Below are 21,388 nucleotides of genomic sequence, written 5' to 3'. Positions count from 1 at the left end.
CTGCCTCCTCCTCCACCTCCCCATCTTATATGTATTCTAACCAGGAAATCCGTGAGAGTGCATGAGTAACCTAGGTAGAGGATGAATACCTCAGATATCCTCTTGAAGCCAACTGTCTGTATATATTGTATTTTCTCTAACTTGTTCTTGAATGCTTATATTTCAGTAAAACTCTATCATCTCACACATATACACACATACAAATGAGAAAAACTGTTAAAAACCTTATACAATTTTAGTGATAATGGTCTATCATTAGAACACCATTAATCTGTGGGAGCTGAGCTTAAAAAACAGCATGCTATAGAATCAAGTTGTCTCTACTGTTCTACAGAAGTGCATGAGACTTTAATGATATTTCTCATCAAGTGACATTTAAAATACAACTTGCAACCAACTCAGTGGTCTGACTCAATGCTATTTGAAGCTAATCCTCAAATAGCATTCATACTAATTTGAGCAAAAGGTGAGCTGCTAACAAGAAACCAGTCATGTAGCTTAAACCATAGAGACATTGATTTCCTCTTTCATACAATAGTTCAATACTCTGTGTGGCCACACAGGGATCTAGGTTCCTTCCATCTTGTACTCTGTAGTAAATCAAGGCTGGGATGCCATTGCTACTGCTTTTGAGAAGGGATAAGAGCTTGAAGGAGGCACATCCATTGTCCTAAGGGTCCTAGCCCAGAAGTAGCAGTATTTCCACTTGTATTCCATAGGAGAGAACTTAGTCAAATTTGGTCACACCTACGTGCTTGGGAAACATAGCAAATTTAGTCCTAATGAGGCAGTCATGTGACTCAATTTCAACTCTATTACCATGGACAAACAAGATAATATATTCTGCTAACTACCTTAATAACTAGTCCCCCTTTTTGTATCACGGAATGGGGTAATGTCAGTGCTCTCAAAAGAACTGATGAGGATCCGAGACGGCAGTGGAGTAGGTGAATGTGACACCTCCTCTCAGGACCAAACTGGAATTACAAGTAGCATACAGAATAATCAACCTGAATAACTAACTGAAGACTACCTGAAGGAAGTCTTATACCCAATGATTTACAGAAGCCACATGGAAACTGGTCAGAGATGCAAAAAGGGCAGGCCCCACTCCTCTGGGTGGTGGCAGGGGTTCCAGAGGATATCTCAGCTGCAGAGGTTCCCATGAGAAAAGCAGGCCCTAAACCCCAAGTTGGGCTCCCTAACCCAGAGCACCAGAGCCTGTAAGAGGAGTTCACATGACACCTGGCTGTGAAAATCAGCGAGTATTCTGTCCATCAGGGAGAGAGAGAAGTCTGCTAGAGAAATAGGAACCCTCTTAAAGGGCCAACACACAAAATCTCATTCATAGCCACTCACCCTGGGCACTGGAGGATAGAGGGTAAAGATAACTAGAGCTGTGCAAGGAGAGTCTGGGGTTTGTGGCTCTGAGGAGAGCGCTAAGGGGAAGCTGCTGGGGCCCTCTGTGCCGAGTCACTCTACTGCAGTGCAGGTGCCATTTTTCTTGGGTGGAGCTTACCCTTCCTACGGCATCAGCCTGAGGGGAAAGCAATAGCCTCACCCACTGGACTCCCTGTAATCCTTCCCTGTGGAGCTCCCGCCATGCTGAGAAGTCAGCTGCTGGACTGGGGCACAGAGATCTGGGCAGACTCTGGGGATATCAGTGACTGATTGATGTGGCCATTCCCCCCACTTTCCCATGAACCTGACTGATGCCTCCCCCTCACAGGAGACCCACTAGCCCCACCCGCTAGGCTTCTGCAACACCACCCTCTTGACTCTTGGTGGCTCCACCCTGCCAAGATCTGGGCAGAATCCAGGACAGGCTGAGTTGTGAGGCTTTGGAGCCGAGGCCACAGCCCCCACCTCCCCCAAACCTGTCTGGCACCTTCCCTTCTCCCAACTGCCAGCAACCCTGCCCTGCTGAGCTCCAGCTCCTGGCAGACTTTGGGACAAACTGAGTTGTGTGGCTCTGGGATGAAAGAAATTCTTCCCTTGCACACCTAGTGCAGAGCCATCCCCTCATAGGGTCAAATCTTGCTCCGTTAGGGACCTGATAAACGCTATTGGCCTCACCCTGAAGACTCCCTGAGACCCTGTCCTAACACAAAGGTATGCGAGCACCCAGCTGGTGGCTCCTAGCCTTGGTATACCTGGGACATTTGCTGACTTTGTCTCAGACCGAGCACTGGCACCAAGTTTGAACCTGTATCAACCTGGTGAACACTACTTGTCCCTACCTGGTTACTTACTGAAAACCTATCTCATACAATTCAAGTACTGAACCTAACAGGCAGCCAAAAACAGGAAGTAGGTGAAGACAGATCACAGGAACTTTGCTGATCTGCCCCAGGGCCTAGTGCTGGTAAGAGCTAGTGTTGGTGCACAGCTTGATCCTTCCCACACATATCTAGGCCCAGCAGAGGCAGCCGCAAACTGTAGGTCACTTTGTAGCTCCAAACAGCTTGCCCAGGGCCAAAAGCAGAGTCTGACAAGGGCTTGCACCAGAGTCCCAAGAGGCAGAAACAACACACCTAGTGGCCAGCTTCAGACAACATCAGAGAAGGATCGAGTAAGCTTCACAAGCACCACAACCAAAGAAAGATCTCAGCTGGCACCAAACCCTGTTGAGGCAAATTCCACTTTGTGTGGCCAACACCTGTATAGCAGCTTGTACCCTGTCAATCTGTACAGCCAGCCAGCCTGAGGTTCAATCTCACACAAGAATGGGCCTATAGCAACCAAGGCTCAATTACAACAGGGGGGCCTACATGACTCACACAAGGGTCATCCTTAAGAGTACCCAGCACAAGCGATCAAGAGAACTGCGCCACAGGGTCCCACAGGACACCCACGACATAAGGCCAGTCTACTACCAAGACTGGGATCATAGCAGATCTACCTAATATATAGAAATAAATAAAAAGAGATAGCTAACATTTGAAGATAAACATGCCCCAAATGAAAGAACAGGAGAAATCACCATAAAAAGAGCTAAATGAAATTGAGGCAAATAATTTACAAGATACAGAGTTCAAAGAAATGGTTATAAGAATGCTCAAATAACTCAGTGAGAACTACTGGAAACTCAGTGAGAACTAATAACAACATGCAAAGAAAACATTAAAACCATAAAAAAGAAATCACTCAAAAATAAAGACAATACCTGAAATAAAGAACACATAACAAGGAATAAACAGGTTAGATAAAGCAGAGGAACAAATCAGTGATTTTGAAGATAAGGTAGTAGAACACACCCAATCAGAACAGAAAAAAAGAAAAAATAATTTTAAAACATGAGGATAGTTTTTAGCCCTGGGCAGTTGGCTCAGTGGTAGAGTGTCAGCCTGGTGTGTGGATGTCCTGCGTTCAATTCCTGGCCAGGGAACACAAGAAAAGCGACCCTCTGCTTCTCCATCCTTCCCTCTCTCCTTTCTCTTTGTCTCTCTCTTCCCCTCCTGCAGTCAGGGCTCCATTGGAGCAAAGTTGGCCCGGGCGCTGAGGATGGCTCCATGGCCTCTACCTGAGGCGCTAGAGTGTTTCCGGTTGCAACAGGGCAACAGCCCAGATGGACAGAGCATCGCCCCCCTGGTGGGCTTGCTGGGTGGATCCCAGTTGGCTGCATGCAGGAGTCTGTCTCTCTGCCTAACAGTTTCTCACTTTAGAAAAATATTTTAAAAATGGGAAAAAAAAGAGGGTAGTTTAAAAAACCTTTGTGACAACATGAAGCATAACAACTTCCACATCATAGAAGTACCAGAAGAAGGAGAGCAAGGGATTGAGAGCCTATTTGAAGAAATAATGACTTAAAACTTGCCTAACCTGTTGGAAACAAAAAGCCACAGAAGGCCAGGAAATACAGAGAATTCCAAACAAGATGAACCGCAAGAGGCCCACACCATGACACATCATAATTAAAATTGCAAAAGTTGCCTGACCAGGTGGTGGCGCAGTGGATAGAGCAACGGACTGGGATGCAGGTTCGAGACCCCAAGGTCTCCAGCTTGAGCGCAGGCTCATCTGGTTTGAGCAAAGCTCACCAGCTTGGACCCAAGGTTGCTGGCTCAAGCAAGGGGTTATTCGGTCTGCTGTAGCCCCACGGTCAAGGCACATATGAGAAGGCAATCAATGAACAACTAAGGTGTCGCAACACGCAACGAAAAACTGATGATTGATGCTTCTCATTTCTCTGTTCCTGTCTGTCCCTGTCTATCCCTCTCTCTGACTCTGTCTCTGTAAAAAAAAAAAAAAAAAAAAAAATTTGCAAAAGTTAAAGACAATCTTAAAAGCAGCAAGAGAAAGACAGCTGGTTACCTACAATGAAACTCCTTTAAGACTGTCAGCTGATTTCTCAATGGAAAAACTTCAGGCCAGAAGAAAGAGGCATGAAATATTCAGTGATGAAAAGCAAGGATTTACAACCAAGACTACTTTACCCAGCAAGGTTATCACTTAAAATTGAAGAATAGGCCCTGGCCGGTTGGCTCAGTGGTAGAGCGTCAGGCTGGCGTGCGGAAGTCCCGGGTTCAATTCCTGGCCAGGGCACACAGGAGAAGCGCCCATCTGCTTCTCCACCTCTCCCCCTCTCCTTCCTCTCTGTCTCTCTCTCTTCCCCTCCCGCAGCCAAGGCTCCATTGGAGCAAAGTTGGCCTGGGCGCTGGGGATGGCTCCATGGCCTCTGCCTCAGGTGCTAGAGCGGCTCTGGTCGCAACAGAGCGACGCCCCGGATGGGCAGAGCATCGCCCCCTGGTGGGCGTGCCGGGTGGATCCTGGTCGGGCGCATGTGGGAGTCTGTCTATGTCCCCGTTTCTAGCTTCATAAAAATACAAAAAAAAAAAAAAAAAAAAACTGAAGAATAATGAGCTTCCCAGACAAGAAACACCAAAGGAGTTTGTTACCACCAAATCAGTATTACAAGAAATATTAAAGGGCCTGCAAGAAGAAGAGAAAGAGGAACATATATAGTTAAAATAATAAAATGGCAATAAATACATACTTATCAGTAATTACTTTAAATGTAAATGGTTTGGCACTGACTGGTTAGAACAGTCAGTCAGAGCATCATCCAGAAATGCAAAGGCTGTGGGTTTGATCCCCAGTCAAGGCACATTCAAGGAAGCAACCAATGAATGCAACTAAGTGGAACAATAAATGAATGCTTCTCTCTCTCTCTCTTTCTCTCTTCCTCTCTCTGTGTCTCTAAAATCAATCAATAAAAATAAATAAGTAAATGCAAATGGCTTAAATGCTCCAATCAAGAGACACAGGGAAACTGATGGACAAAAAAACAAGACCCATATGTATGTTATCTACCAGAGATCCACCACAGAACGAAAGATACATACAGACTAAAAGTTAAGGGATAAAGAATGATATTTCATGCAAAAAGAAGTGAAAAAAAGATGGAGTAGCAATACATTTATCTGACAAAATAGACTTTAAAACAAGGTATAGCCTGACCTGGTGGTGGCGCAGTGGATAGAGCGTTGGACTGGGATGCGGAAGGACCCAGGTTCGAGACCCCGAGGTTGCCAGCTTGAGTGCGGGCTCATCTGGTTTGAGCGAGGCTCACCAGCTTGGACCCAAGGTCGCTGGCTCCAGAAAGGGGTTGCTCGGTCTGCTGAAGGCCCGCGGTCAAGGCACATGTGAGAAAGCAATCAATGAACTAAGGTGTTGCAACGCGCAATGAAAAACTAATGATTGATGCTTCTCATCTCTCTCCGTTCTTGTCTGTCTGTTCCTGTCTATCCCTCTCTCTGACTCACTCTCTGTCTCTGTAAAAAATAAATAAATAAAATTTAAAAAAAACAAGGTATAATAAGAAAAAGGACATTACATAATGATAAAGAAAGCAATCCAACAAGAGGATATAACACCTGTAAACTTTTATGTACCCAACAGGAGCACCTACATATAAGCAAATCTTGATGGACATAAAGGGTGAGATTAACAGTGATACAGTTATAGTAGAGATTTTAACCCCCCATTGACATCAATGGAAAGATCTTCCAGGCAGAAAATCAACAAGAAAGCAGCAACCTTAAATGATACACTAGATCAGATAGATTTAATTGATATCTTCATAGCATTTCACCCCAAATCAGCAGAATATACCTTCTTTTTGAGTGCACATGGCACTTTTTCTGGGATAGATCACATGTTAGATGACAAAACAAGTCTCAATAAACTTAAGACTGATATCATATGAAGCATCTTTTCTGACCATAATGGTAAGAAACTAGAAATCAATCACAAGAAAAAAACAAAAAACACACAAAGACATGGAGGCTAAATAAAATGTTACTAAACAATGAATGAGTTAACAATGAGATCAAGGAAGAAATCAAACGATACCCTTAAACCAGGGGTCCCCAAACTTTTTACACAGGGAGCCAGTTCACTGTCCTTCAGACCGTTGGAGGGCCAGACTATAAAAAAAAACTATGAACAAATCCCTAGGCACACTGCACATATCTTATTTTAAAGTAAAAAAACAAAACGGGAACAAATACAATATTTAAAATAAAGAACAAGTAAATTTAAATCAACAAACTGACCAGTATTTCAATGGGAACTATGCTCCTCTCACTGACCACCAATGAAAGAGGTGCCCCTTCTGGAAGTGCAGTGGGGGCCAGATAAATGGCCTCAGGGGGCCGCAAGTGGCCTGCGGGCCGTAGTTTGGGGACCCCTGCCTTAAACAAATAAAAATGGGAACAATCCCAAATCTATAGGACACAGCAAAAGCAGTCCTAGGAAGGAAATTCATAAAAGCATTATAGGTCTACCTCAAGAAACAAGGAAAATTTGAAATAAACAATCTAACTTTATACTTACAGGAACTTGAGAAAAAACAAAAAAAGCCCTAAGTGCATAGAATAAAGGAAATAATAAGAATAAAGGAGAAATAAACAAGATAGTCTAAAAAAACACAAAAGATCAATAAAACCAAGAGCTGGTTTTTTGAAACAATAAACAAGATTGACAAATCTTTAACCAAACTCATCAAGAAAAAAAGAGAGAGGACCCAAATAAATAAATCAGAAATGATATAAGAGAAGTAACAACCAACTCCACAAAAATACAAGGCATTGTAAGAAAATATTACAAACAACTATATGCCAATAAATTGGACAATCTAGACTAAATGGATAAACTCCTAGGAACAACTTCCAAAACTAAATCATGAAGAATCAGAGAATCTGAATACACACATTACAACTAGTAAAATTGAAGCAGTAATAAAAAAAAAAATTCCTAACAACAAAAGTCTAGGACTGAATAGCTTCATAGGCAAATTTTGCCAATCATTCAAGAAAGACCTGCCTGGTGTGTGGTGGCACAGCGGAAAGAGCGTCAACATGCAACATTGAGGTCACCAGTTCAAAACCCTGGTCAAGACACAAAGGACCAGCAACAAGTAATAAACAACTAAAGTGAAGCAACTATGAGTCAATATATCTCACTTTCCTCCTTCTCTCTGTAAAATCAATAAATAATTTTTAAAAATCTAAAAATAAATAAATAACACCTATCCTTCTCAAATTATTCCAAAAAACTCAACAGGGAAGACTCCCAAGTTCATTTTACAAGGCCAGCATTATCCTAATTCCAAAACCAGATAAAGACACTACAAAGAAAGAAAATTATAGGCCAATGTCCCTGATGAACAGAGATGCTAAAATTCTCAATAAAATATTAGCAAACTGAATCAAGCAGAACATTTAAAAGATCATATACCATGATCAAATGGTATTATTCCTGGGATACAATGTTGGTACAATATCTATAAATCAGTAAAAGTGATACACTACATAAACAAAAGGAAGGATAAAAACCACATTATCATATCAATAGATGGAGAAAAAAAGCATTTGATAAAATCCAGCATCCATTTATGATACAAACTCTCAGGAAAGTGGGAACAGGGGAAACATTTATAAACACAATAAAGGCCATATATTACAACCCCCCTGCCAACTTCATACTCAATGGGCAAAAGTTAAAAGCATTCCGCAGAAAATTGGGAACAAGACAGGGTTGTCCATTTTCACTTTTATTCAACATAGTACTAAAAGTCCTAGCCACAGCAATCAGACAAAAAGAATAAAAGGCATTCAAATAGGAAAGGAAGAAGTAAAACTGTCATATGCAGATGACATGATACTATATATATAGGACCCTAAAGATTCTACCAAAAGTCTATAAGAACTGATCAATGAATTCAGTAAAGTAGCAGGATATAAAAAAACATCCAGAAATCTGTTGCATTTTTAATACATGAGTAATGAATTATCACAAAGGAAAACTAATAAAGCAATCCCATTCACAATGGCTTCAAAAAAATAAAAATAAAAAACCCCACCTAGTAATAAATTTAACCAAAGATGTAAAAGACCTGTGCTCAGAAAATTATAAGACACTGAAGAAAAAACCTGAAGATATAAATAAGCGGAAGCATATTCCATGTTCATGGATAGGAAAAATTAACATCATTAAAATGTCCACACTACCCAGCTTAACCTGTGGTGGCATAGTGGATAAAGAAATGACCTAGATGCTGAGGTCGCTAGTTTGAAACCCTGGACTTGCTTGGTCAAGGCACATATGAGAGCTGATGCTTCCTGCTCCTCCCCCATTCTCTCTCTCCTCTCTAAAAGTGAATAAATATGGCCCTGATTCGGTTTGCTCAGTGGGTAGAGTGTCGGCCTGGAGTGTGGACGTCCTGGGTTTGATTCCCAGTCAGGGCACACAGGAGAAGTGCCCACCTACTTCTTCACCCCTCCCTCTCTCACTTCTCTCTCTCTCTTCTCCTCCCCTCCTGCAGCCAAGGCTCAATTAGAGCAAGCTGGCCCCAGGCGCTGATGATGGCTCCATGGCCTCTGCCTAAGGTGCTAAAAATTGGCTCTAGTTGCAACAGAGCAAGGGCTCCAAATGGGCAGAGCATCACCCCCTAGTGGGCTTGCCAGGTGGATCCCAGTCAGGGAGCATGAGTCTCTCTCTGCCTACCCTCCTCTCACTAAAAAATGAAAGAGATAGAATAAAATCTAACTAAAAAATGAAACAGATAGAATAAAATCTAAAAGAAAAGTTAAAATGTCCATACTACCCAAAGCTATCTATAGATTCAACACAATTCTTTATCAAGATACCAATGGCATATTTTATAGAACTAGAATAAATATTCCAAAAATACATATTTTTTGCTCTATAAGATACACCTGACTATAAATAAGATAGACCTAGGGTTTTAAGGAGGAAAATAAGGAAAAAATATTCTGAACCAAATGGTGTGTTAAAATATTTAATAAAATACCGCTTTTGGGGGGGAAAAAGTGCATCTTATGTAGCGAAAAATACAGTATATATGGAAATCTTGAGAACGAAGAACAAAGTTGGAGGAATCACACTACCTGATATCAAACTACACTACAATGTCATAGTAATCAAAAGAGCATGATACTGACATAAAAACAGACATATAAATAAATGGAACAGAATAAAGAGCCCAGAAATAAACCCACACCTTTACGGTCAATATTTGACAAAGGAAGTAAGAACATACGTTGAGGTAAAGATAGTTTATTCAATAAATGGTGTTGGGAAAATTAAACAGAAACATGTAAAAAACTGAAATCTTCTTACACCATACACAAGAGTAAACTCAAAATGGGTTAGACTTAAATGTTAGACTCAAAACCATAAAAAGTCCTATTAGAAAATACAGGCAGTAAAATCTTGGACATTTCTCATAGCAATATTTTTTCCTGATATGCCTCTTTGGGCAAGGGAAACAAAAGAAAATAATAAATGAGACTACTTCAAACTAAAAAGTTTTGGTACAATAAAGGAAACCATCAGCAAAATGAAAGGACAACCAACCCACTGAATAGGAGAACATATTCACCAAATGATACTCAACATCAAAGACACAATCTAATTAAAAAATGGGCAAAGGACCTTAATAGACACTTCTCCAAAGAGAACAGGCAGATGTTCAACAGACATATGAAAAAAATGCTCAACATCACTAATCATCACAGAAATGCAAATTAAAACTACAATGAGATATTACCTCATACCTGTCAGAATGGCTATCTTCAATAAAACAAACAAGTGGTGGTAAGGATGTGAAGAAAAGGGAACCCTTGCGCATTGTTGGTGGGAATGCAGATGGGTACAGCCACTGTGAAAAGCAGTAGGGAATTACCTCAAAATATTAAAAATGGAACTGCTTTATGACCCAGCAGTTCCACTTCTGGGAATATATCTAAAGTAACCTGAAACACTAATGCGAAGAATATATGTACTCTTACGTTCACTGCAGTGTTATTTACAACAGCCAAGATTTGGAAGTAGTGCAAGTATCCATCAGAAGATGAGTGGATAAAAAAAAGCTATGGTACAGTTAGTAGTTACACAATGGAAACTAGGCTATTAGAAAAAAGAAAAAAAAAAGAAAATCTTATCTTTTGGGGCAGCATGGATGGACCTGGAGAGCATTATGCTAAGTGAAATAACCCAGTCAGAAATAGCCAAGTACCATATGACTTCACTTATATGTGGAATCTAAAGAACAAAATAGAAACAGAGATCTCTCAGACACAAAGCACAGACTGACAGCTGAAAGATGGGAGGGGCACTGGCGATGCTGGGTGGAAAGAGTGAAGGGATTAAGCAACAAAAATACAACAACAGAAAACCACCCCAAGACTCAAAACTCAAACAAACAGAACCTCACAGACAGAGAGAGCTGTATGGTGGTTATGAGAGGGAAAGGGGTGGAGGGCAGAGGTAGAAGAGGGTAAAGAAAAAACAAATGGTGACAGATGGAAACTTGACTTGGGGTGGTGGATACAAAATACAATATACAGATGAAGTATTATAGAATTGTCCCCATGAAACCTATATAATTTTATTAACAATGTCACCCCAATAAATTTAATTAAAGTAAAAATGAACTGACAGGAGATGAGGCATGTACTGTGCATACCACTAACCACGGCACAGCAAGCAGAATGTGGCCCTTTCGCACAGCAGCTCCACCCAGGTGCAGTCTCCACAATGTTACAGCCATGAAGCCGCAACACTGTTCCCATGATACTTCAGCGATAACCTGACCACTGTCTCCAAGGTTTTTACCAAAGAACTGTCTGAGTCTTGGAATTTAGGATATTTGGCAGAAGAACTCAGAAATGAAGCTGACACAACTAGATAATCCTTTGGCAGTGCAACAGAGTCCTTCTTGAGGGGATCTGCTTCTCTTTGTTTCAGTGGGTTCTGGGTCAGTCAGTGAACTGGCTCAGGGCTAGGAAGTGGTGATGGTGTGTGAGAAATCAATATTTTTGGCAAGAATAACTACAAAAGTAATAACTTCATTGTTAAGTAGGAGAGAAAGAATAGTTATAAGCATTCAAAATCTTTCACATTCTGCTCTCAACCTACCATTTTCTACATTGGTCCCCTAGCATCTTCCCCAGTCAACTTCAGTACCTATACTGTTCCCTCCTCCTGGCCTTCTAATACTTCCCTTTCTCTGCTTGAAAAAATCCTATTCCTCTAAGACCCAGGGGTCAAATTTCAATTCCTTTGCAAAGCCTCAACAAATTTGAGTACCTAAAATATTCCAAACTATGCCAGGAACTGAGATCACAAAGACAACATGGTTTTTGAGCCCTCCAGAGGTCACTATAAAGATGTAGGCTTTTAATCCACAATTTTTGGAAAATTAGGCTCCTAATTACACAATTACTGAGCATTGTTATGTGCCTGATTTTACATTTAACTGCTTTCTCAGATATCAAGATTCCCTAGGACACTAAAGGTAATAGTTTCTCAATTCTTAAACTTCCTCCATCCTGCTGCGTAGGTGAACTGAACAATAAGGAGTAATCGTGCAGCAGAAAGGAATAAAAATAAACATTTCAGCAAAAAACACTTTAAGCCTATAAAAAAAAGAGGAAAAAAGACAATCTATTTAAACTTGGTTGCTTTATTTTGAGGTTTTAAAATTCATAGAAAGCTTCACAACACCTGCTTTCCCCCCTTTTTTCCCCATTCCCAAGGCTTTATAAGACAACGAAAATTTAATCACATCAGTGGGAATATCAAAAACAATGGATAATTTACAAACATTTTTTTTAATGAAGAACATTTTGCAAAATACACACTCTGGTACATATCTGATTTAATCTATCATAAAATTACTTTAAAGTAAAAAAAACAACAACAGATTTAACACTGATAAGCCTATCAGGATAATGCTGATGGCAAGCTATAAACAGCTTTAAATGTTATTTGGGGGAAGAAGAGAAGAAAAAATTAACTGTTGAACCTACATTTAAATGCATCTGTGAATAAAAGTTCTATAAGTTAATTTCATAAAAGTGAACAATTCTTTTGTCTCTATGGTACTTTCTCAATCAAGTTTTATTTTTAAACTGTGACATGACTAAAGAAAATAAATCCTGGAATCAGAACATTTAAGGAGAAGAAAAACTTGGGGGCAGAGAAGAATCAAGATCAGTACTTTTAATCTTTCTAAAGTCATGGTAACAAAATCATTGTTCATATTAGGAAAGAATACCAAAGATAATACATGGGGTTGAGTTATAGATTATGTACAATATCTAAATGGCAAAAATTAAAATTAAAGATGCTCTTAGGAAAATAATTATTGCCTTCAGTTCATTTTAAATTTGTGGAATAGCATAATATATATACTGAGGTACCTATTATAGAATCTACTAAAATTTATACTGTTATTTGCATATTTAATAAAAATTTTTACCTACTCTGGAGTAGTTGTTAAGATAGTATCAATAGAGGCTACTAAAAATAATGCCAAAATTCAAGTGAGAAGAGTAGAAATGAAGGCTCTGGCCGGTTGGTTCAGTGGTAGAGCATCAGCCTGGCATGTGAAAGTCCCGGGTTTGATTCTTGGCCAGGGCACACAGGAGAAGAGCCCATCTGCTTCTCTCCCCTTCCCTTGTCTCTCTCTTCCCCTCCTGCAGCCAAGGCTCAATTGGAGCAAAGTTGGCCCGGGCACTGAGGATGGCTCCATGGCCTCTGCCTCAGGTGCTAGAATGGCTCTGGTTGCAATGGAGCAATGCCCCAGATGGGCAGAGCATTGCCCCCTAATGGGCATACCGGTAGATCCCGGTCAGCACATGCAGGGAGCCTGTTTCTCTGCCTACCCGCTTTTCACTTCAGAAAAATACCCCCACACACATACACAAAAAAGAGTAGAAATGAAAAGAGGGTGGAAAGATAATGACACTGGATAGTAATAACAAACAATTTTTAAGGTTTTCCCAACTAATGCCACAAATTACATGTTTTGGCTAAATGCCACTGGGCAGCTGGAAGTGATCAGGAAATAAATGGAGTATCCTAATTGTCCCAGTTAGATTCTTAACTAACCTGTTATTTGGATAGCTTGTTCATGAAGGATTATTTACATCGACTGCTTAGTGAGAAGTAGTTGTGCTATGCTTACTACCTATTCTGCTTTGTTTCTTCCAAGAACACTTTTGAAGGGCTAAGAACTCCTTAAAAGGGCAGCAGAACAAAACTTGTTATACAACAAAGAGAATAACAAAGGCATAATCTGTAAATGGCTTAATCGTGGATATGTTATCAATCATCTTCCTTGAAAGAGGGAATATGGGCAATGGAAAAAATAATACTCTTCTATTCCCTCAAATTCTAATTTTTTCTCTTTCAATTAGAAATTTTAAAAGAAATCTCAGCTTCATAATAGCCCTCATCTTTCATCTCAAATTACCTATATATAATGTTATTTAAGACTCACACAAGAATTTCAGGATTATTTTAATAGAAATTATTGATTTAATTTTCTTTACTTGGAAAAGAAGATTTTATTGTAAGGTGTCTTTTAAGAGATTTAAGTGCTCTAGTTACTACAGTGAGAATTTATACTCAAAGCAAACATTTTCTAAGATACCATAGTATTTAGTTTATTTGGATCTTATACTTAAACATATTAAAACTTACGAAGCCTAAGATAAGTAGGCAAGAAGTAAATAAAATCACAACTTACAATTCTAATATTTTCACATGGTATCACTAACTATGAAATGTAAAAAGACTATAAATGTTTAAGTGAAATAATCTCTAAAAATTACACTAGTGTGACCAAACAAATGATCACTTACTATGGAAGGCTACATAGCATGAATAAGTACAGAAAGTAGTTTTCCAGGACTTGAAAAAGATAAGGATTAGAAAGCTCTACATGAGTATCGGTCCGGCATGTGGATGTCCCAGGTTCGATTCCCAGTCAGGGCACACAGAAGCACCCATCTGCTTCTCCACCCATCCCCCTCTCACTTCTCTCTCTTCTCCTTCCGCAACCATGGCTCATGGCTCAATTGGAGCAAGATGGCCTGGAGCACTGAGGATGGCTCCATGGCCTCTGCCTGAGGTGCTACGAAGAGCTCGATTGCTGAGCAACAGAGCAGTGTCCCAGATGGGCAGAGCATTGTCCCCTAGTGGGCTTCCCAGGTGGATCCTAGTTGGGGTGCATGTGGGAGTTTGACTCCTCTCCTCTCACTGAATTAACAAAAAAGCAGCTTTATATGTAGATAAAAAAATCTAATTAAAATATCTTAAGACTATTTTAAATGTTTATTTGATATTGGAAAGATGGTTAACTGTCATAAAGTATTTCTCTTTGTCACAAAAATCTATATATTAAGGATTTACACAATCCAGGAAAAGAAAAAAAATCTAGAAACAATTTTTTTTCGCCTGAGCAAGTAAATTTCTAAAAAGGCTCTCCAAAGTCTTGACTAGAGGAGTCATACTCTGCAATGAAATGCTTGAGTTCTTCAAGACACCGCTCACCTATTTCATGTAAATTCTGTCTCAATGCAAACTGTATGGACTTTTCTAATGAAGGATCTTTTTCAATCAGCATTTTCACAACCATCCCGAAAGTCTCACAGTCTTGTCGGTAAACCTAGAAAGGTGAAATACAATGTGGTTAGCTAAAATTAAAATAATTAGTTAAAGAGCTGGTTCAGTTGACAGAATTATGATAAGTTTAAAAGCAAGACACAATGATACAGCTGAAACTTTATCAGCCCTGAGAAGTCACTGTTGCCAAAGGCCATCTGGACCTCTATCTTTGAAGTTTGCTAACAACTTGAGTGAGCAGAAAAACACTAAGATATCACATCACTGACTGTAGAGGTTAGGCATGACATTTGTCAGCATAAGGCAGTCTATCAAAAGAACATCAGACTAAAGGGGAGAAAAACCAGGAACAAAGACCAACTAGAAAAGGCACATTAATGGCTTCACTTATTTACTTGTTTGAAAAAGTTTCTAAGCCCCTAATTTCAAATTATTTGTTTGAATCATGACTGGATGACAAATTCAAAATACTGAATACTGTTTGGTATACAACAAACAACTGTAAGAATGCCAAAAGTTTATTTGGAAAAAACTTTTCAAGTTATAAATATTTAACTATAAAGTCATCAGGGCAAAATCAGATCAAAAAAATATTATATATGCACATGGTTGTGCATATGTACATACACGAATATATAAATGTACATTACCACATGTATATATATTATCTACCTCTATGTTTATATTATTCTATTTTACTTTAATATGTATATATAATTTTTATCAATGGCAAATAGCAAGTTTGCTTATTTCCTGTCCAAAAACTGCTATTTCGTTAATTTGTAGACACAAAATGCATTTTAGATTTCTATTCTATTTTTTTTAAGTTTTTATTTATTCATTATAGAAGGGGGAGAGAGAGAAGGGGGAAGAGCAAGAAGCATCAACTCCCATATGTGCCTTGACCAGGCAAGCCCAGGGTTTTGAACCGGCAACCTCAGCGTTTCCAGGTTGATGCTTTATCCACTGCGCCACCACAGGTCAGGCCTATTTTTATAGTTTGTAAAATTTGTATATTTAAAGAAAAATTACACATGAGATACAAATGATTTAAAAGAACTATTAAATTTTGACTTTTCTAAATTTTTTTATTGATTTTAATTTATTGTGTTTACATAGATTCTAGTATCAGCCAAATGCATCCCCCCTGCCCCATATTCCCCTCAACATCTCCCTTGTTCCCCTCCTGACAGCACCCTCCCCCCCTTCCCTTTGACTTTTCTAAATTTAACAAAAACAATTAACATATTTATTTTCTAAAAAAGGAGTCTGTTCATTTAGAAAACTTTAGAAAAAACTGATTTTGAGATACTGCTTGGCTTATGATAGCGTTTATTTGCAAACGATTACTGCTCAATGTGGCAGTGGTTGCAGCTGTATTTTTTAAATGTCTGAGATAGTTGATTCCTTAAAAATAGATTTTTTTTAAACAGAGACAGAGAGAGGGATAGATAGGGACAGACAGACAGGAATGGAGAGAGATGAGAAGCATCAATCATTAGTTTTTTGTTGCGACACCTTAGTTGTTCATTGATTGCTTTCTCATATGTGCCTTGACCATGGGGCTACAGCAGACCGAGTGACCCCTTGCTCAAGCCAGCGTCCTTGGGTCCAAGCTGGTGAGCTTTGCTCAAACCAGATGAGCCCGTGCTCAAGCTGGCGACCTCGGGGTCTCAAACCTGGGGCCTCCGCATCCCACTTCGAGGCTCTATCCACTGTGCCACCACCTGGTCAGGCTAAAAATAGATTTTTAAAGAAGGATATTTAATTTTGACTCTCAGTATTAGGTTGCTATATCATAATAAATCCATGTCCTTGCTTTAGAAAACTATTCATAAGAAAATTAAAAGGATAATTTTTTTCCAATGACAGAGAAATTAAAATATATAAAGCCCTTAGCTGCATTCTCTATCTCAGTGTGAGTGCACACAGTTTGCACAATGATGAATTAACTTGTAATAGCAATTAAATTTGATTCAGCTATGTAAACCAACCATTTATTCCAGTTTATCCTAAGATTTATTTACATGACCCAGAACTGATAATACTACCTTAATAAACCAATATAGAAAACAGTATATCATTCACATGTTATATATAATGTCAAGGCAACAGAGCACATTAACTAGTCTAACAAATACATAGTACCCAAGTCAAGCCAATGCAGCCCCCATGGGGGAAAGTCAGAACCATGATATTTCAGTCTTAGTGGAGGTAAATTCCTTACCAAACCAGTCGGCCCACATAATAACAGCATTCTAACACCAACCACAAGCCTCAGCAGACCACTTTGTGGGTGGCCTAAATTTTATAGACTTCTTTATAACAGATGTACTAGATGAGGATAATGTTACACTATGAATTAACCTGCAAATTCTTTAATGTAAATCTGCTGTTTTACCTAAACTCTAACTTTTCGTTTAGAATACTTACAGAACATAAAAGTGCTACAGATTTGCATATCAAAAATAAAACCATATTAAAATGTGTTCATATATTTATTTAAATAGCATACTACTATCACTTTGGAGACAAGATAATACAAGCATTTAAACATTGTGTTTTATTTTTTAATTGTAAGCCCTTATTAAATTAGTGATTGAAATAGACCAATTTTGTATATTAGTTGACAAGAACAACCAGAACTGTCCAAAGCAATGTAATCATCTACTACAGGGTAAATTTTCTAAAAAGACTGTTAAAATGCACTGGTTGGGCATTAGACAGGAAACAATTAGCTTTTTGTTAAAGGAAGAACCGCACCCTCCAACATTTTATAAATAAAATTCACAAATGTCAGAAACCTATTTCCGAAATCTGTTCCACAGTAAACTCAATCCCAAACAGGAAGGGTGTAGTTATCTGTAGGAGAGTTTGTTTGCGTATGGTCCCTAGCTGGAAATGCATTATAATCTTCAGATTTGGTATCTCCAGGCCACACAGGAAGATTATTTTGTTGTTGCTTTTCCCCTGATTGGACCTCATCAAAATGGGAAACAGGTTAAAGTTTGGGTGGGGTCCACATAAACTGCAAAGAAATGTAGTTAAATTTGCCAGTATAATAAAAATACTATCCAAATGTGGTTTCGCACAGTTCATTATTATAGCAGCCTGTGTTAATAAATTCTCACTTCTAGGGATAAAGGAATATGATAAAATAAACTACCAAGACTTTTTACTATTAATTATGCTTTTGGTGACAGGAAGAAGAGTATCTGGTCAAACTCAGTGGCAAGTTTGTTTTATCTAAAATACTTGTAATGACATAAAATACTTCTAAAAATGTCTATTATTTTAGGACTTAAATCTAATCCTACAAATAGAGAAACCAAAAATGAAGGCAATATGAGTTGTTAGAATTTTCATTCCAAACTTTCTTTAGCATTAGCATTACAGTGCTGCAAGAGCAGTTTGGTGGTGTCAGAAAATACAGAGCTATGTGCTATCTAATACAGTAGCCGGCTACTACAGTAGGCTACTGAAATTTAAATATATATGCATATACTTAATATTTAATTTGTAATTCAATTTATATTAATATTAGGAGGTAACTGGTTTAACTGCAAAAAGTCAAACATGCACATAGCCAAAGGCTGGAGAATCCAGTAAGAACAATTATGTTCTCCATTGTTGATGCCTCATAATCCCATATAATTTCCTTGACCTGACTTGTTTGGTTCAAATACCATGTCCTGTGACTATAGTTGGAAAGGTAAACACAGACAATTAAAACAAAGCATAAAGGAGATATTTAGATGTAGAAGGTGGTATGAAAACTGGAAAGAGCAGAGAAGTGGTTCCATGTGCAGGCTTATGAGTTCACTCCACTACTGTGCTAAACTGGATAATGTCCTTTACCCTTACACCCAAGATGTCCATATCCTAATCTTTGGAATCATGGCATAAGAGATTCTGCAGATATGATTAGGTTAAGAAATGTGAGATGGGGAGATTATCCTGGAATGTCTAGGTAGGGAAAATATAAACACAGGAATCCCAAAGAAAGAAATGCAGGAGAGTCGGAGAGGAAAAAAAATTGTGGCCACAAAGCCTGACCTGTGGTGGCGCAGTGGATAAAGCGTTGACCTGGAAACGCTGAGGTCACCAGTTCAAAACCCTAGGCCTGCCTGGTCAAGGCACATATGGGAGTTGATGCTTCCTGCTCCTCCCCCTTTCTCTCTCTCTATCCCTCTATCTCTCCTCTCTAAAATAAATAAAAAAATTTTTTTTTTTAAATTGTGACTATAGAAACAGATGAGGAATGATGAGCTTTAAAGATGGAGGAAGGAGCTACCAGTCAAAGAATGAGGCGGCCTTTAGAAAATGAACAAGGCAAGGAAACGATTCTCCCTCACTCCTCAGGAGGAAGGGAAGCCCTGCAGGCACCTGGGTTTGGGCTGGTGAAACCATTTCGAACTTTACATGGTTTTTTTCAAGTTCACATAGAATACTCACCAGAACAGACAATAATCTGGGCCATAAAACACACCTTAGCAAACGGAAAGAACGGAAATCATACAAAATACACTCTCAAGCCACAGTGAAATTAAATTAGAAATCAACAGATAGAAAAATCTCGAAATATTTGGAGATTAAACAACACACTTCCAAATAACACTAAAATCAAAAAAGTTTCAAGAAAAAATTTAAAACATTTTGAACTAAATGCAAACACAACTTATTAAAATTTTGTGAGATGCAGCAAAAAGCAGTGCTTAAAAATTTATCAAGACCCTGGCTGGTTGGCTCAGTAGTAGAATAACGGCCCAGCATGTAGATGTCCTGGGTTCAATTCCCAGTCAGGGCACTCACAGGAGAAGCGATCATATGCTTCTCCATCCCTCCCCCTCTCCCTTTTCTCTCTGTCTCTCCCTTTGCCTCCTGCAGCCATGGCTTGGTTGGAGCAAGTTGGCCCCAGGCGCTGAGGATGGGTCCATGGTCATCGGGAGCTAAAATAGCTCAGTTGCCAAGCAACAGAGCAAAGGTCCCAGATGGGCAGAGCACTGCCCGGTAGAAGGCTTTGTTGGATGGATCCCGGTGGGGGGGCGCGTACAGGAGTTTGTTGCTCTGCCTCCCCACTTCTCACTTAAGAAAAATAAAATTTTAAAAATTTGCATTGGAAAAAAAAAATTGCATTGGCCACACATAAAAAAGAATCACGGCCCTGGCTGGTTGACTCAGTGGTAGAACATCAGCCCAGTGTGTGGATACGCCAGGTTCAATTCCTGGTCAGGGCACAAAGAAGAGACCATTTGCTTCTTAACCTCTCCCCCACTCTCTTTTCCACTCTAGCATGGCTCAATTGGTTCCAGAGTTGGCTCTAGGTGTTGAGGATGGCTCCATAGCCTCAGCAGCTAAAAATAGCTTGGTTCCCAAGCAATGAAGCAACAGCCCCAGATGGGCAGAGCATCACCCTGTAGTGGGTTTGCCAGGTGGATCCTGGTCAGTGCACATGCGGGAGTCTGTTTCTCTGCCTCCTCCTCTCTCACTTAATAAAAATAAAAAAAGAATCAAACAAATGAAACACAGGAGTGGGAGGATGGGAGAGTTATTCACCCTCTGCCTCAGTTTCAGTACCTACAGATCCGACTTTGCTATTATAAGGATTAAATGAGATAATAAAGATCACTCAGACTAAGAAAGCATTAGCATACAGCAATGCTGATGTGAAAAATAATTCTTCTTTGTCTAGAGAAGAGACCATTAGAAAATGGTGTTAGAACAAATTGCTTTTTTACATTTAACATCTAATTTTGACAGACTATAGTTTATCATCAGAGCTTTATTTTGGTTTTAGTTTTTAGTTTTACCTGAAGTTGTCATTCACTTTTTGCCAATATTAATCATGTATATATTTAAAACTTCAGTATGATGGCCACAGTTATCATCTCAAGAACTAATTTAAAAAAAAATATTTTTCAACTGATTAGAGAGAGAGAGAGAGAGAGAGAGAGAGAGAGAAGCATCAACTCATTGTTCCACTTAGTTGTACACTCACTGGTTGCTTCTTGTATTTGCCCTGACCAGGGATCCAACCTCCAACCACAGCATGCTGGGACAATGTTCTATTCACCAAGCCACCTGGCCAGGGCAAGAACTGTGTGTGTGTGTGTGTGTGTGTGTGTGTGTGTGTGTGTGTCAGAGAGAGACAGAGAGAGGGACAGATAGGGACAAACAGACAGGAAGGGAGAGAGATGAGAAGCATTAAGTATTCATTGCAGCACCTTAGTTGTTCATTAATTGCTTTCTTATATGTGCCTTGATTGGGGAACAATCAAGAGCAAGTGACCCCTTGCTCAAGCCAGTGACCTTGGGCTCAAACCAGCGACCTTGGGCTACAAGCCAATGACCTTTGGGCTCAAGCTATCGACCATGGTGTTATGTCTATGATCCCACACTCAAGCCAGTGACCCTGTGCTCAAGCCAGATGAACCTGCACTCGGGTCAG

The 21,388-nt window shown here is 39.4% G+C and overlaps 1 protein-coding gene across 9 annotated transcripts in view; it reads right to left on the bottom strand.

Moving 5' to 3' along the window:
• Positions 1 to 11,972: 11,972 nt before the first annotated feature.
• PPHLN1 (periphilin 1) overlaps positions 11,973 to 21,388 on the bottom strand; it is a 185,469-nt gene continuing 176,053 nt past the window's right edge. For all 9 annotated transcript variants that reach the window (XM_066258133.1, XM_066258139.1, XM_066258136.1 and 6 more), the window contains one exon: positions 11,973 to 14,983. In XM_066258133.1, the coding sequence (XP_066114230.1) occupies positions 14,789 to 14,983 (195 nt within the window). In that variant the 3' untranslated portion in view covers positions 11,973 to 14,788. The remainder of the gene's footprint in view (positions 14,984 to 21,388) is intronic.

The sequence above is a fragment of the Saccopteryx bilineata genome, chromosome 2, assembly GCF_036850765.1.
Source record: "Saccopteryx bilineata isolate mSacBil1 chromosome 2, mSacBil1_pri_phased_curated, whole genome shotgun sequence".
Classification (NCBI taxonomy): Eukaryota; Metazoa; Chordata; class Mammalia; order Chiroptera; family Emballonuridae; genus Saccopteryx; species Saccopteryx bilineata.
Note: the sequence above shows the minus strand (reverse complement) of the source record. Positions and strands in the feature narration are given on the sequence as shown.